Genomic DNA, 16,155 nt, shown 5'->3' with positions numbered 1-16,155 from the left:
TCAACAAGGGCAAATCTTGCCTCACCAACCTGATTGCCTTCTATGATGAGATAACTGGCTCTGTGGCTATGGGGAAAGCGGTGGATGTGATATCTCTCTTGACTTTAGCAAAGCTTTTGATACGGTCTCCCACAGTACTCTTGCCAGCAAGTTATAAAGTATGGATTGGATGAATGGACTGTAAGGTGGATAGAAAGCTGGCTAGATTGTCGGGCTCAACGGGCAGTGATCAACAGCTTGATGTCTAGTTGGCGGCTGGTATCAAGTAGAATGCCCCAGGCGTCGGTCTTGGAGCTGTTTTTGTTCAACATCTTTATCAATGATCTGGATGATGGGATTAATTGCACCCTCAGCAAGTTCGCAGACGACACTAAGCTGTGGGGAGAGGTAGATATGCTGGAGGGTAGGGATAGGGTCCAGAGTAACCTAGACAAATTGAAGGATTGGGCCAAAAGAAATCTGATGAGGTTCAACAAGGACAAGTGCAGAGTCCTGCACTTAGGACGGAAGAATCCCAAGCACTGCTACAGACTAGGGACCGAGTGGCTAGGCTGCAGTTCTGCAGAAAAGGACCAGGGGTTACAGTGAACGAGAAACTGGATATGAGTCAACGTTGTGCACTTGTTGTCAAGAAGGCAAACGGCATTTTGGGCTGTATAAGTAGGGGCATTGCCAGCGGATTGAGGGACGTGATCATTCCCCTCTATTCGGCATTGGTCAGGCCTCACCTGGAGTACTGTGTCCAGCGTTGGGCCCCACACTACAAGATGGATGTGGAAAAAATTGGAAAGAGTCCAGCATAGGGCAACAAAAATGATTAGGGGACTGGAACACATGAGTTATGAGGAGAGGCTGAGGGAACTGGGATTGTTTAGTCTGCAGAAGAGAAGAATGAGGGGGGATCTGATAGCTGCTTTCAACTACCTGACTGGGGGTTCCAAAGAGGATGGCTCTACACTGTTCTCAGTGGTAGCAGATGACAGAACAAGGAGTAATGGTCTCAAGTTGCAGTGGGGAAGGTTTAAGTTGGATGTTAGGAAAAACTTTTTCACTAGGAGGGTGGTAAAGCACTGGAATGGGTTACCTTGGGAAGTGGTGGAATCTTCTTAGAGGTTTTCGAGGTCAGGCTTGACAAAGCCTTGGCTGGGATGATTTAGTTGGTGTTGGTCCTGCTTTGAGCAGGGGGTTGGACTAGATGACCTCCTGAGGTCCTTTCCAGCCCTGATATTCTATGATTTTATGGACCAGGGGAGCGAAAACTATGGCCTGCAGGCCAGATCCAGCCTGTCAAAGCTTTCAATCTGGCCCGCCGGATTGCCAGCCCTGCGGCACAGCGGCACTAAGGTAGGCTCCCTTGTCGCGACTGGCATCATGTCCCTGTGGCCCCAAGGATGCGGGGGGCGCAGAGGGCTCAGTTTGCTGCCCTCACCTGCAGGCACTGCCCCCCGCAGCTCCCACTGGCCAGGAATGGGGAACCGTGGCCAATGGGAGCTCCGGGGGTGGTACCCACAGGCGAGGGCAGCGCGTGGCAGAACCACCTGGCCCACCCCACCCCACCCCACCACCAGGAGCCACTGCCGGTCATGCTGGCCACTTCTGGGAGCAGCGCAGGGCCAGGGCAGGCAGGGAGCTTAGCCCCGCTGTGCACCACTGCCACCCTGGAGACGCTTGAGGTAAGCGGCGCTGGTCTGGAGCCCGCACCCCAACCCCCTGCCCTGAGCCCCCTAAGCCCCTGCCGCATCCCTCCTGCACCCAACCCCCTGCCCTGAGACCCCGCCACACCCCTCCTGTATCCCAACCCCCTGCCCTGAGAGCCCTCCTGCACCCCAATCCCTTGCCCTGAGCCCCTTCCCGCACACCGCACCCGTTCCCACACCCTGCACTCTCTCCCGCACCCCAGCCCTGTGCCCCAGCCCTACATTCGTGGCCCTGCATGCAATTTCCCCACCCAGATGTGGCCCTCAGGCCAAAAAGTTTGCCCACCCCTGCTCTTCACTGTTCCAGCTCAGTTCAGATCTCAGCCAGAAGGGCTAGAATCCTGCAAAGCTGGTAACTCTAAAGCTGCTCTCTGTTTTGAACTCCTGTTATCCTCTGGCGTTTCCATGGCTGCTGATTTGATGGTGAGTTAAATGGGGTAAATCCCTAGTTGCGAGCTCGGTGGTGATGGGAGAGCAGAGAGTGATGGCACCAAGGGGTTGTATTGCATATTCAGAATCTGTAGCAGCATATGGCAGTGTATACTGTCCTGACTGCATGAGTGGCCTGTTGCTGGAGCTTCCTTCTTACTCTGTAGAAGTGAGCAGGAGTCTCCTTCAAGTCTTAGCTCTCTGACTTGCTTGTGATTGAGAGGACACAGTTACTGCCAAGCCATGACTATGCTGTAATTTGTACTGCACTGACAGCAAGCTTGGCAGTGTTACAGAGCATGCAGTAGGCAGCAGACTCTATTCCCAAGCCCGTTTCTAATGACTAGAACAGTAGGAGTTAGTCAAAAAGACCTCCTGAGGTCTCTTCCAACCCTAATCTTCTATGATTCTAAAAAGCAAAGCTGAACAAGGAGTCCATCCTTGATGCCACCTGGTGTGCAACAGTCACGTGTCTGGCTTGGCCTGTAAATTAGATTAATAGATTTATAAATTCCAAGGCCAAAAAGAACCACTGTAATCATCTGGTCTGACCCCCCTGCATAACACAGGGCAGAGAATGTCCCCAACAGTTCCTTTTGGGCTATAACATTTCTTTAAAAAAAAAAAAATATCCAATCTTGATTTAAAAATTGCCAGTGATAGAGAATCCACCTATAGTCCCAATGGTTAATTCTCCTCACTGTTAAAAATATACATCTTATCTCCAGTATAACTTCCAGCCATTGGAGCGTGTTAGACCTGTCTCTGCTAGACTGAAGAGTCCAGTACCAAATATTTGTTCCCCATGTAGGTATTTATAGACTGTGATCAAGTCACCCCTTAACCTTCTCTTTTTTTTTTTTTTTTTTAAGCTAAATAGATGGAGCTCCTTGAGTCTATTGCTATAAGGCAGGTTTTCCAATCTTTTAATCATTCTCGTGGCTCTTCTCTGAACCCTCTCCAGTTTATCAATATCCTTGACTATGGACACCAGAACTGGACACACTATTCCAGCAGCAACGCACCACTGTCAAATAACCTCTCTGCTCCTAGTTAAGATGCTCCTGTTTATGCATCCAAGGGTCGTATTAACCCTTTTGGCCACAGTGTGACACTGGGATCTCATGTTCAGCTGATTATTCACCAAGACCTCTAAAATTGAGTCTCTGCTTCCCAGGATAGAGACCCCCATCCTGTAAGCGATCCAGATTGCTTTTTGTCAGCAACCTTTCCTGTTCATTATTTACAACTCCCCCAGTCTTTGTGTTATCTGCATGCTTTATCAGTGATGATGACTTCTGTTTTTTTTCAGGTCATTGATAAAAAATATTAAATAGTGTGGGGCTAAGACCTTATCCCTGGGAGACCTGACTAGAAACACACCTACTCAATTATTTCCCTGTTGATCATTACATTTTGAGACCCATCAGTTAGGCATGCTCCCTTGTAGGCAATACAGTCCCTTGTAACTGTAATTAGGATTGGCATAATTTGATATCTATTTTTGATGATTTTTTGGATAATATCAGTGTTTATTGATTGTAAATTTTCACAGTTGCACAAAATTAGGGGTTTTAAGCTTTTATTTTATTTTTTAGCAATGTAAATTTTTACAATTGTGGGAAATTACAGGGAGTATTAGAAAGTAGTTATTCACAATATGGGGGAGTCAGACAATAATTTAATGATGTTGAGATTCAGAAAGCTGAAGCTTTATAGCAGCTAAAACACAAATTGTCAACATCACATGTCAAAATGTGCAAAGTGAATAGACTTAAATCAGTCCAATTTCTCAATCAGCGTTTTTGCCTGTCTGTAAATTTCTGTTATTGATGGTTTGTGTGTGTACAGTGAAATCGATATTTATCAACATTAAGTGATAAATATTTAATCCTTCCAAGCCTAAATCTAACACAGCATGTACCCATACCTGGTACATACCATCTGACCTGCTGTGTGGGGTTTCTGGCTTCTTTTGGAGTTATTCCAGGCTCCCATTGAATCTCCTCTTTATAATCACAGTAGGATATCTGATTTGGTTACCACTGGTGCAGATTGTGTGGTGGTGGTCTGCTTTCAGGCAGGGAGGTAACTACAAAGTAGTTATAAATTACTTGAGGTCATTGCAGCAGCAGGAAGAAATGCCACCTTCGGATTCTGGCTAAGCACGAAGGAAACTATGCCCTTTCCTCTTGGATAGTCACACATGCAACTTTATAACCTCTAGGCAGGACTGCTGCACCCTTGTCAACTGGCCACGTAGAGTTTCCAGTTCTCAATTAAACCCCTTTATGCTACTCTGGCTGTGCAAAGGAGACTTAGAGTGAGTATAAAGTCCCTTTGTACAGCTAGTGCGGTGTAATGGGCCTCACTGTAACTGAGAATTGGGTCTGGAAGCTAGTTCAGAATGCAGCAGCCCATGTAAGAGGGACAGGCTGATATAAGTACATACCCTAGTGCTGAGTGCTCCCTATCTACTTCAGGACTTGAATACAATCTGGGTGCTTGTCTTTGAGGCCTTTAATGGGATAGTAATGAACAGGCTTTCTCTCTCTCTACACCATTGCAGCAGCTGTACTCAACAGGGAAGGAATGCTGAATTTGGAAGTCTCCCAGGTAAAATGTGTGGGGCCTTACAGCAGGTACCTCAGGAGGCCCTTAGCCATAACATTTCCTATAACTGGAAATCAAGAAGAGCCAGAAGCTAGCCCCCTTCATAGCACCATGTAAGACCCCCAAGCCTTCTCCCATTAACAAAGGTGAATAGCTACCTGCAAGTCCCTGGAAAGATGACCCCTGTGGTTGGTGCTGCTCGACTATCAACCTAAAATAGGGAAGCTCTTGGACCTTTTAGTGACCGAATCAATAGGTTGCCCATTCAGGACGTAGATATGGTCTTTATGGTAGAGGACCCCACCTTGGAACCTGAACCTGGAGTCTGGAGAGACATTGATGTTCTCCAGAGTCTGGTAGATCTGAGCAGGGAAGGGGTCATTGGGTAACAAGGCACAAATTGACACAATTAGGCTGTTGTCTGCTGTGCCATTTATGAAGTTGGATGCCTTTAAAATCATAGAGGGAATGTCCTTACCCGGCTCCAGGTACTCGGCCTTATCGGACAGCTTTCCCATTTCTTGTTCCTGGGTGATAAATGACTATGAAGTCAAACTGGGCAAAGAAGGGGGACCAACAGACCTTTTGTTCATTGATGTGTCTGGCCATTCAAAGATATTCCAGGTTCTTGTGATCTGTGAACACTTGATCAGGGAACTTGGTCCCCTCCAGTAGATGACACCATTCCTCAAATGCTGCCTTGATAGCTAAATGTTCCTTATCCCATATATCATATTTCTTCTCTCTGGGGCTAGCTTGCAAGAATAACAGACACATGGGTGAAGTTGACCAACGGACCCGCCAGCTGGGACAGTGCTGCACACAGGATGAAATGAGATGTGGTGGCCTCCACCATGAGTGGTTTTGCAGGATGAACCAAGATGGGTGCTGTGGTGAACTTCTTTTTTAGCTGATGGAAGGAAGTTTGGGCTTCCAACGACCAGGTGAACTGATCTCCTTTTCACAGAAGTGCAGTCAGGAGCAACAAGGCTGGAAAATCCCTCAGTGAACTGACTAGAAATTAATAGCTAGGAACCATTGGCCCCTGTGGCTGTCCGTTGGTGTGGCCCAGTCAGAGATGGCCGCCACCTTATGTGGGTGCATTGTTAGTCCCGTAGGGAAGATAATTTAACTAAGAACTTCTATTGTATCCTGGTCAAATTCACACTTTTTGGACTTCTCATTATAGACTTCTCCAGGCAGTGTGCAGTGGCAGTCAAAAAAGCAAACAGGATGTTAAGAATCATTAAAAAAGGGATAGAGAATAAGATGGAGAATATCTTATTGCCCTTATATAAATCCATGGTGTGCCCACATCTTGAATACTGCGTACAGATGTGGTCTTCTCATCTCAAAAAAGATATACTGGCATTAGAAAAGGTTCAGAGAAGAGCAACTAAAATGATTAGGGGTTTGGAACGGTCCCATATGAGGAGAGATTAAAGAGGCTAGGACTTTTCAGCTTGGAAAAGAGGAGACTAAGGGGTGATATGGTCGAGGTCTATAAAATCATGAGTGGTGTGGAGAAAGCGAATAAGGAAAAGTTATTTACTTGTTCTCATAATATAAGAACTAGGGGCCACCAAATGAAATTAATGGGCAGCAGGTTTAAAACAAATAAAAGGAAGTTCTTCTTCACTCAGTGCACAGCCAACCTGTGGAACTCCTTGCCTGAGGAGGTTGTGAAGGCTAAGACTATAACAGGGTTTAAAAGAGAACTGGATAAATTCATGGAGGTTAAGTCCAGTAATGGCTATTAGCCAGGATGCGTAAGGAATGGTGTCCCTAGCCTCTGTTTGTCAGAGGGTGGAGGTGGATGGCAGGAGCGAGATCACTTGATCATTACCTGTTAGGTTCACTCCCACTGGCATTGGCCACTGTTGGTAGATTGGATATTGGGCTGGATGGACCTTTGATCTGACACAATATGGCCATTCTTATGGAGTTGACAAAGTCTTTAGGGCTGTGTAAATGCGGATCATGAGACGCTCGATTGTCAGAAAAGATGAGGATGTCGTTCAGATAAATGACTCCATGGTGATCTAATACATCCCTGAAGATATTGTTTATGAAGTGCTGGAATGTTGCTGGGGCATTGCACAGGCCAGGTACTCAGTGTCCATACTGTGTAGGGAAGGTGGTCTGCCACTAATCTTCTTCTCTAATCCAGACCAAATTGCAGGCCCCACAAAGGTCCAGTTTAGTAAAAACCTTTGTGGAGTGGAGCCATTCAAAAAGCTTATTGAGGAGGAAAGGGTATCGATTTGAATGGTTTCAGAGTGGTAGCCATATTAGTCTGTATCAGCAAAAAGAACGAGGAGTACTTGTGGCACCTTAGAGACTAACACATTTATTCGGACATAAGCTTTCGTGGGCTAAAACCCACTTCATCGGATGCATACCATGGAAACTGCAGCAGACTTTATATACATACAGAGATCATAAAACAATGATCTCTGTATGTATATAAAGTCTGCTGCAGTTTCCACGGTATGCATCCGATGAAGTGAGCTGTAGCTCACGAAAGCTCATGCTCAAATAAATTGGTTAGTCTCTAAGGTGCCACAAGTACTCCTTTTCTTTTTGCGATCACTACAAAAGGTTTTTTTTCTCCTGCTGATAATAGCCCACCTGAATTGATTAGTCTCGTTATAGTTGGTATGGCAACACCCATTGTTTCATGTTCTCTGTGCATATATATCTTCCTACTGTATTTTCCACTGCATGCATCCGATGAAGTGGGTTTTAGCCAACAAAAGCTTATGCCCAAATAAATTTGTTAATTGGAATTGTGATGCTGTTTCACACCCAATAGTCAACACAAGGCCCTAACAACCTGTGGTGGGGTTTTTTTTTTCCACCAAGAAAATTGGTACCCAGCTGGAGGCATAGAAGGATGGATAAACTCCTTTTGTAGATTTTCCTGGAAGTAGTCATGGAGAGCCTGACGTTCTGACCCTGAAAGGGAGTAGATGCAACCAAAAGGGACTTCTGCTCTGGCTGGAACTTGATGGGACAGTCATAGTTGTGAAGGGCAAAATGTTTGTGTTCCTTTTGCTGAACACAGCAAATTCTTGTATTTAATCAGTAACATAGAGGCAATGGATGGGGTCACAGAGGGTAGCGAGACGCCCTGGGGATTAAATGACAGATTTAGAATCTCTAGTCTGAGGTAAGCTGAACTATAAGGGGTTCCCAGTCTAAGGTCCCTACAGTTGGTTTTCAGGAGACAGAATTGTCAGCAATGTGGGAAGCTAAAATGTATTGTGCCTGCCCACCAACAAATGTAGAGGTAGTGAGTCCAGAGCATGCTGAGAACAACTGGAAAGGTGTGGTGCTCAAATAAATCCACGCTGGAGAGTGTCTTGGTGATCCTGAAGAGTCACAACCTTCAGGGATGCGATCCAGTGCTTAATTTGCCGGGCAACTTTGCTTGAGCCCCAGCACCTCTTGCATTACAAATTAAGCAGTGGTGCGATCTAATGGATAACCGGGCTTGATGAAAGGTACAAGCTGTCAATAGACTCCACCAAGACCAGAGAGTTCTTGCATTGGGTGGGGATCTGATGTACTTGTGCAAAGTGCTGATTCATGAAATTGTCTGAGGTACCTGAATTCACCAATACCTCCAGATGGACCTCTGAGATGGAGAGCTGTTTGACTTGCAGGGGGAGTTGGAGATGTCAGGACCTGCTCGGTTGTTGCCAGCAGACAGGTGCTGATGCTGGGTACTGGGGAGAGGTGGAGAGTACCACCCCAGCCCGGGCCCCCTTATCAGGGGCTGGTGTTTGCCATTCTCTGATAACGGTGCAGATTGGACCTTAGCAGGGCAGTGCAATGTGGAATGTCCTGGTCTTCCACAGTAATAGACATAGCCCCAATGCAGCTTTCTCTCTGCATTGGAGAAGTCAAGCTGCAGGGGGTCAGGCTGTGGGGAAGGCAGTGAGGGTTGGTGGGCCAGAGATGACAGGACTGGGGGAGTCAGGAAACTGACCACCTTTCTTGGCAGCATTCCATCAGGCTTTTGTCAGTCTTTATGCAAGGTCAATCAAGGCGTCTAGACTGGGTGGAAAGTCCAATTGTACCAGCTCATCTTGATTGTGGGACAGGCCGTGGATTCTTTACACTACTATCCATTGGGAAATGCCTTTTAGTTAATTACTGACTACTTAGCACTCTAGTTGAATGCACTCGAATAATGCATTGGCATGTGTAACTATCTCCCTATAAATTCCAGCTCAACCACTGAGCCGGAAAAGCTTAGCATAGTGCCAGTTTTTCCCCCCATGATGGGGTACTCTGATACCCCCTACCCCAATCCTGAGGGAGAGGGTGTGTGACAGGTATATAAACCTGCACTGGTGACCTAGAGCTACTGTGGGGAGGGCTGCCCCCGCCCCCATCCCTGTTAGTCATCTCGGGGTGGAATAAGGTTTGAAAATCAGGAAATTCCAGGTAGTTGGTGGGCAGCCCTGCGGGAGAGCAGACATAAGAACGGCCATACTGGGTCAGACCAAAGGTCCATCTAGCCCAGTATCCTGTCTTCCGACAGTGGCCAATGCCAGGTGCCCCAGAGGGAATGAACGGAACAGGTCATCATCAAGTGATCCATCCCCTGTCGCTCATTCCCAGCTTCGGGCAAACAGAGGCTAGCGCTACAGCTCCCAAGAGGAACCCCAGGAGAGCTGCAGAGAAGTAGCCCTCCAAAAGGCCACTCACTGATTCCCTGTGCCTACAAGGGGACAGCATGCTATGATATACCAACAGCAGGAGAGACTTGGTGCATCCGGGACTATGCTAAAAAGGACTTGGAGATTGGGAGCCATGGCCTTCCCCTGCCCCTAAACTCAGACTGTTTAGCTTAATGTAGTATTGAGGGGACTCCTATTTGTGTGGCCTGGTTTAGCGGTGGTCAGACAGCAGGAGGTGTCGGTCAGTTACCCGAGAATTGTGACCACTGCCATGTCACTTCCCCATGAGTGTTAGTCCCATTGTCTCACCAGTTCCAGTTACCCTTTCCTAAAAGTCCTCTAACTTCAAATGATGCAGTATGCTGTTTTCATTCTATATTACACACAAGAAAACTCTGTTAATAGAACATTTTAAAGTTGTGAAGTTAAGGCTCACAAGTTAAGAAATGCTAGAATTAAGGTTCCCTTTGTGACTTTAATTGAGCTCCTTTGTGTGATACAGCCTTTTAACTACTTGATCACATCCTATTTTTCCCCTCTGGATTCTCCCCTCCTCCGTACCAGCTGATCTCTCATTCCCCCTGCCCCTGTTCCCTTTTCTCACTGGCTCCCAGTCTCTTGCCCTGCCCTGCCCTGCCCCTTTTCCCAGGTCTCCTTGCACACTCTATCTCCTTATCAGATCGGTCTCTCCTCCCCTGCAGCTCCCAGTCTCCTTGCCCAGCCAGTCCTCATTCTCATGGGCTGGCCAAGAAATCAGATTCCCTAGGGAGGACCAGGAAGACTACTGGAGTAGTCCTGTTCTGTCGATTTTCCTGCCCCCCCCCACCCCGCGCCCATCACCATTTTATTTCCCTTCCAGGATGCCCCCTCCTTTTGGCTTGCTCTTATTTCTCCATGTGATACCTGGCAGACTGTTTCCCGTGTTCTCCCTGCCAGCTAGAAAAAGTCTGAGTCTGCAGGCTGACTAGGCAGGCTTGACCCTCTGTTTTTATGCTGGGACTGTTCTCATGACTTCTCTTGCACTGCAAAGGCTCTGCCAAGTCTGGAGCCTTCCCTTTGGGCATCTTGGGCAACCAGAGATGACATACCCCTTGAGTACTAGCTTGTGCTTGCTCATGTCACCTTGCATGCTTAGTTAGGTCTCTGATCTTGAACCAATCTTTGAAGAGTAAAATATCCTTTCCAGATCCAAGGTGACTTTCCATTTATCTGGATAATGCTGTCTCTCCATTCAAGGTTTTGGAAAGCCAGCATTAAAGTGTCTCAGTGATAAAGCCTCAGGCACTGAGCACTGGCCTCAGTGTTTATTGCTGTTCCTGAAGTTAGAGAGGCCAAGTCTTTTAAGTGACCGGGGACTTCGCTTGCCTAACGAGACACCTCCAGGAGGCCTGGTGTTCAGATGCTGGTGCTCGGCACTTTCCAGAGTTCAGGCCCCTTTTATGGTGTCTTAAGTTTGGCACCCAAAAATCACACATCACTCTTGAAAATCATAGCCTGGGTGTTTAAGATGTTCGTGCTGGGACATTTCAGTGTTCTTTTGATTATTTTCTGCTCATAAACCTGTCTACCAAGGCTGCTCCTCTTTCCTGCTGGCTGCCCAGAAGTTGGAGCAGCCCTCAGTGAAAAGAAAGGGAGTAGGTAGGGACCTGCCCCGCCCATCTCTCCATTGAGGAATGGACAGAGTTCTTCTGCCCGATGTGTCGGAGAGAACATTCATTCCCAGTGTTCCCAGGAGAAGCAGTTTGCCCTTGAGATGGGTGCCACAGTGAGAGGCTGGTTGCCCTGACAGAGGGCACTTGTGTTAGTGGTGACCCTGCGGAGATGAAGATGAAGCCAGATAACGAGGTTAATGGTCACAGGTGTGTAGGTTGCTGTGCTCTTGTTAACCTTACATGTGCTAATTCTTTTCTGGGCATGAGTTGTGCACACCCTGCAGTACCATTACTGTCTGCCTACAGCCTCTATACTGGTTTTTCTCTTTGCTATAGGTGAGTCTGGAGGAAGATAGAGGGAGAAAAGAGTCTGGATTTGAATTGAGAGATCTGGACCCAAGCCTTGTGATGATGGTGAGTACTTTCTCTAGTCTCTCTCTCTCTCTCTCTCTCTGCGCCTTTTGTTCATCTCTCTCTGCTCTCTTCAGAGCTTTACTCTCTCTCCCTGCAGTAGGTGGAAACTCCAGAGTCCATGCACCTACCTTCTGCATCTTAGATACAGCCAGTGTGGTTGCATCTGAGATGTTCCAAGCTGTGGCAATAGCATCTGAAGTAGAACCCAAACTGCTGGGGAATGGAGAATGAATTAAGTAGAAGAAAGGGATCAGAACAAGTATGTGCCATTGCTTGGTGGCACCTAAGTGAGACGATAGTGTTGTCTGGCAGCAGTTGTGTGCTAGCCCTGGCCTCTGGCCACTAGAATTTTCCCACCTTCGACACTGGAGGGCTCTGGGATCCAAGAATTATGCAAGAGGCCCCTTGGCTTTTATTACAGACCTGGGAGTGGATGCTTAGGTTGCTGTGTTGCTTTGAGGAGTGATGATGTGACTCCAGAAAAGGTAAAAGTTGGTTTCCTCATCATTTTGAGCTTGTATCATGGTGGGAGGACTTCCCTGCCATATGATTCCAGGTCGAAGAAGGATGTTAGCCCTAACAAAGGAGGAGTTGATTAGATTTTTTTAGTTCAAAAAGAAAAAAAAAAAAGATGAATGAGCACCCAAACTCTAAACCAAGACTGTAGGGAAGCTTATATGGAAAAAGAGGGGTGTGTATGTGTGTACACCCCCATCCGTGAGAGAGGCTGGACATGTATCAGAGCAGAAGTGTCTGTAGGGAGTCAGTCTGAGAGCTCTCAGACTATGTCTACACAGCCTGCAACAGCGAGCCTCCCAGCCTTGGTTGAAAGACTTGGGATTGCGGGGCTCACACTAGTGCCCTAAAACTAGCTGCGTAGACAGTGCTTTGAAGTTGTGGTTCGGCTGGGGCTTGGGCTTCATAGCCTAGGGAGAGAGGTGGATTTTCTGAGCCCAAGCTGCAGCACAAAGCACCGTCTGTAAAGCTACTTTTAGAGAGCTAACGTGAGCCCTGCTAGCCCAAGTCTGTCAGCCTGGTCTGGGAGGTTTCTTGCCGTGGGCTGAGTAACCATACTCCGTGTTTGAGACAGCGCATTGATTTTAAAGGAAAATATCATTCCAGATGAACCGGATCAGTTTTTGATCAATGAGAAAAATAATTATTCAAGGGCAGATAGTAAGATTGATTTTAGGAGAGTATATGGTACAGCACCTCTTGGAAACCTCACTGATTCGTTTGCTTAGAAATTTGCACCATCACATGTGTTGAAAACTGACTCATGGAAGTAAACAATGCCCTGTGGGCACCATGGTAGTTGGTGTTCAGTCTAGCCCGGTTAAAATTTTCATGAAAAGAAATATGTAGTTTAAATTCCAGCAGTTTAGGGCGTGGTTATGGATCTCTTGCTCAAGCTGGTGAGCAGTTACTCACATGAGTTGCCCCACTGAAGTCAACAGGATTGCTTGTCTGAGTAACTGCTCAAAATATGAATAAGGCTGTTCAGTCTGGCCCTTATCTAGGTAAAGAACTATTTTAGTAGAGGTAACATTTTCAAAAGCAACTTTGACACTAAGGCGCCTAAGTCCCATTGACTTTCAATGAGACTCCAGTGTCGCTTTTGAAAATATTACTCTAGGTCAGGAGTCCTCAAACTGGGGGTCGGGACCCTGCAGAGGATCACGAGGTTATTACATGGGGGGTCGTGAGCTGTCAGCCTCCACCCCAATCATAGAATCATAGACTATTAGGGTTGGAAGAGACCTCAGGAGGTCACCTAGTCCAATCCCCTGCTTAAAGCGGGACCAACACCAACTAAATCATCCCAGCTAAGGCTTTGTCAAGCCAGGCCTTAAAAACCTCTAAGGATGGAGATTCCACCACCTCCGTAGGTAACCCATTCCAGTACTTCACCACCCTCCTAGTAAAAAAGTTTTTCCTAATATCCAATCTAAACCTCCCTCAATGCAACTTGAGACCATTACTCCTTGTTCTGTCATCTGCTACCACTGAGAACAGTGTAGAGCCATCCTCTTTGGAACCCCTTTTCAGGTAGTTGAAAGCAGCTATCAAATCCCTGCTCATTCTTCTCTTCCGCAGATTAAACAATCCCAGTTCCCTCAGCCTCTCCTCATAAGTCATGTGTTCCAGTCCCCGAATCATTTTTGTTGCCCTACGCTGGACTCTTTCCAATTTTTCCACATCCTTCTTGTAGTGTAGTAGCCTTTTCCACTGAATGCATCCGATGAAGTGAGCTGCAGCTCACGAAAGCTTATGCTCAAATAAATTTGTTAGTCTCTAAGGTGCCACAACTACTCCTTTTCTTTTTGTGAATACAGACTAACATGGCTGCCACTCTGAAACCGATTCTTGTAGTGTGGGGCCCAAAACTGGACACAGTACTCCAGATGAGGCCTCACCAATTTCAAATAGAGGGGAACGATCACGTCCCTCGATCTGCTGGCAATGCCCCTACTTAAACATCCCAAAATGCCGTTAGCCTTCTTGGCAACAAGGGCACACTGTTGACTCATATCCAGCTTCTCACCCACTGTAACCCCTAGGTCCTTTTCTGCAGAACTGCTGCCGAGCCATTCGGTCCCTAGTCTGTAGCGGTGCATGGGATTCTTCCATCCTAAGTGCAGACTCTGCACTTGTCCTTGTTGAACCTCATCAGGTTTCTTTTGGCCCAATCCTCAATTTCTCTAGGTTACTCTGGACCCTATCCCTACCCTCCAGCATATCTACCACTCCTCCCAGTTTAGTGTCATCTGCAAACTTGCTGAGGGTGCAATCCATGCCATCCTCCAGATCATTTATGAAGATATTGAAGAAAACCGGCCCCAGGACTGACCCTTGGGGCACTCCACTTGATACCAGCTGCCAACTAGACATCATTGATCACTACCCGTTGAGCCCGACGATCTAGCCAACTTTCTATCCACCTTATAGTCCATTCATCCAGCCCATACTTCTTTAACTTGCTGGCAAGAATACTGTGGGAGACCATGTCAAAAGCTTTGCTAAAGTTAAGGAACAGCACGTCCACTGCTTTCCTCTCATCCACAGAGCCAGTTATCTCGTCATAGAAGGCAATTGGATTAGTCAGGCATGATTTGCCCTTGGTGAATCCATGCTGACTGTTCCTGATCGCTTTCCTCTCCTCTAAGTGCTTCAGAATTGATTCCTTGAGGACCTGCTCCATGATTTTTCCAGGGACTGAGGTGAGGCTGACTGGCCTGTTCCCAGGATCCTCCTTCTTTCCTCTTTTAAAGATGGGCACTACAGTAGCCTTTTCCAGTTGTCCGGGACTTCCCCTGATTGCCATGAGTTTTCAAAGATAATGGCCAATGGCTCTGCAATCACATCCGCCAACTCCTTTAGCACTCTTGGGTGCAGCGCATCCGGCCCCATGGACTTGTGCTCCTCCAGCTTTTCTAAATAGTCCCGAACCACTTCTTTCACCCTCATGTTTTTCTCCCAGGGGATCCTGCCCATCAGTTCCCTGAGGAAGTCAAAGTCTGCTTTTCTGAAGTCCCGGGTCCATATTCTGCTGCTTTCCTTTCTTCCTTGTGTCAGGATCCTGAACTCGACCATCTCATGGTCACTGCCTCCCAGATTCCCATCCATTTTTGCTTCCCCTACTAATTCTTCTTGGGTTGTGAGCAGCAGGTCAAGAAGAGCTCCGCCCCTAGTTGGTTCCTCCAGCACTTGCACCAGGAAATTGTCCCCTTCACTTTCCAAAAACTTCCTGGATTGTCTGTGCACCGCTGTATTGCTCTCCCAGCAGATACCAGGGTGATTGAAGTCTCCCATGAGAACCAGGGCCTGCGATCTAGTAACTTCTGTGAGTTGCCGGAAGAAAGCCTCGTCCACCTCATCCCCCTGGTCCGGTGGTCTATAGCAGACTCCCATCACGACATCACCCTTGTTGCTCACACTTCTAAACTTAATCCAGAGACTCTCAGGTTTTTCTGCAGTTTCATACCAGAGCTCTGAGCAGTCATACTGCTCCCTTACATACAGTGCAACTCCCCCACCTTTTCTGCCCTGCCTGTCCTTCCTGAACTGTTTATATCCATCCATGACAGTACTCCAGTCATGTGAGTTATCCCACCAAGTCTCTGTTATTCCAATCACATCACAATTCCTTGACTGTGCCAGGACATCCAGTTCTCCCTGCTTGTTTCCCAGGCTTCTTCCATTTGTATAGAGGAACTTGAGAACTCCCTGATCATCCCTCTTTCTCAGTATGAGGCAGGAGCCCTGCCCTCTCGCGCGCTCCTGCTCGTGCTTCCTCCCAGTATCCCACGTACCCACTTACCTCAGGGCTTTGGTCTCCTCCCTCCGGTGAACCTAGTTTAAAGCCCTCCTCACTAGGTTAGCTAGCCTGCTTGCAAAGATGCTCTTCCTTCTCTTCGTTAGGCGGAGTCCGTCTCTGCCTAGCACTTCTCCTTCTTGGAACACTGTCCCATGGTCAAAGAATCCAAAGCCTTCTCTCCGACACCACCTGCGTAGCCATTGGTTGACTTCCACGATTTGATGGTCTCTACGCAGGCCTTTTCCTTCCACGGGGAGGATGGACGAGAAGACCACTTGCATCTCAAACTCCTTTATCCTTCTTCCCAGAGTCTGCAGTGATCCGCTCAAGGTCATTCTTGG

At 47.3% G+C, this 16,155-nt stretch overlaps 1 protein-coding gene across 2 annotated transcripts in view; it reads left to right on the top strand.

The window, feature by feature from the left end:
* Window positions 1-16,155, top strand: part of MTMR4 (myotubularin related protein 4) — a 124,299-nt gene that overhangs the window by 29,747 nt on the left and 78,397 nt on the right. For both annotated transcript variants that reach the window (XM_084650791.1, XM_084650789.1), the window contains exon 3: window positions 11,419-11,496. In XM_084650791.1, the coding sequence (XP_084506917.1) occupies window positions 11,491-11,496 (6 nt within the window). In that variant the 5' untranslated portion in view covers window positions 11,419-11,490. The remainder of the gene's footprint in view (window positions 1-11,418; window positions 11,497-16,155) is intronic.

Source organism: Lepidochelys olivacea (assembly GCF_965140295.1).
Source record: "Lepidochelys olivacea isolate rLepOli2 genome assembly, chromosome: 17".
Taxonomy (NCBI): domain Eukaryota; kingdom Metazoa; phylum Chordata; order Testudines; family Cheloniidae; genus Lepidochelys; species Lepidochelys olivacea.
Note: the sequence above shows the minus strand (reverse complement) of the source record. Positions and strands in the feature narration are given on the sequence as shown.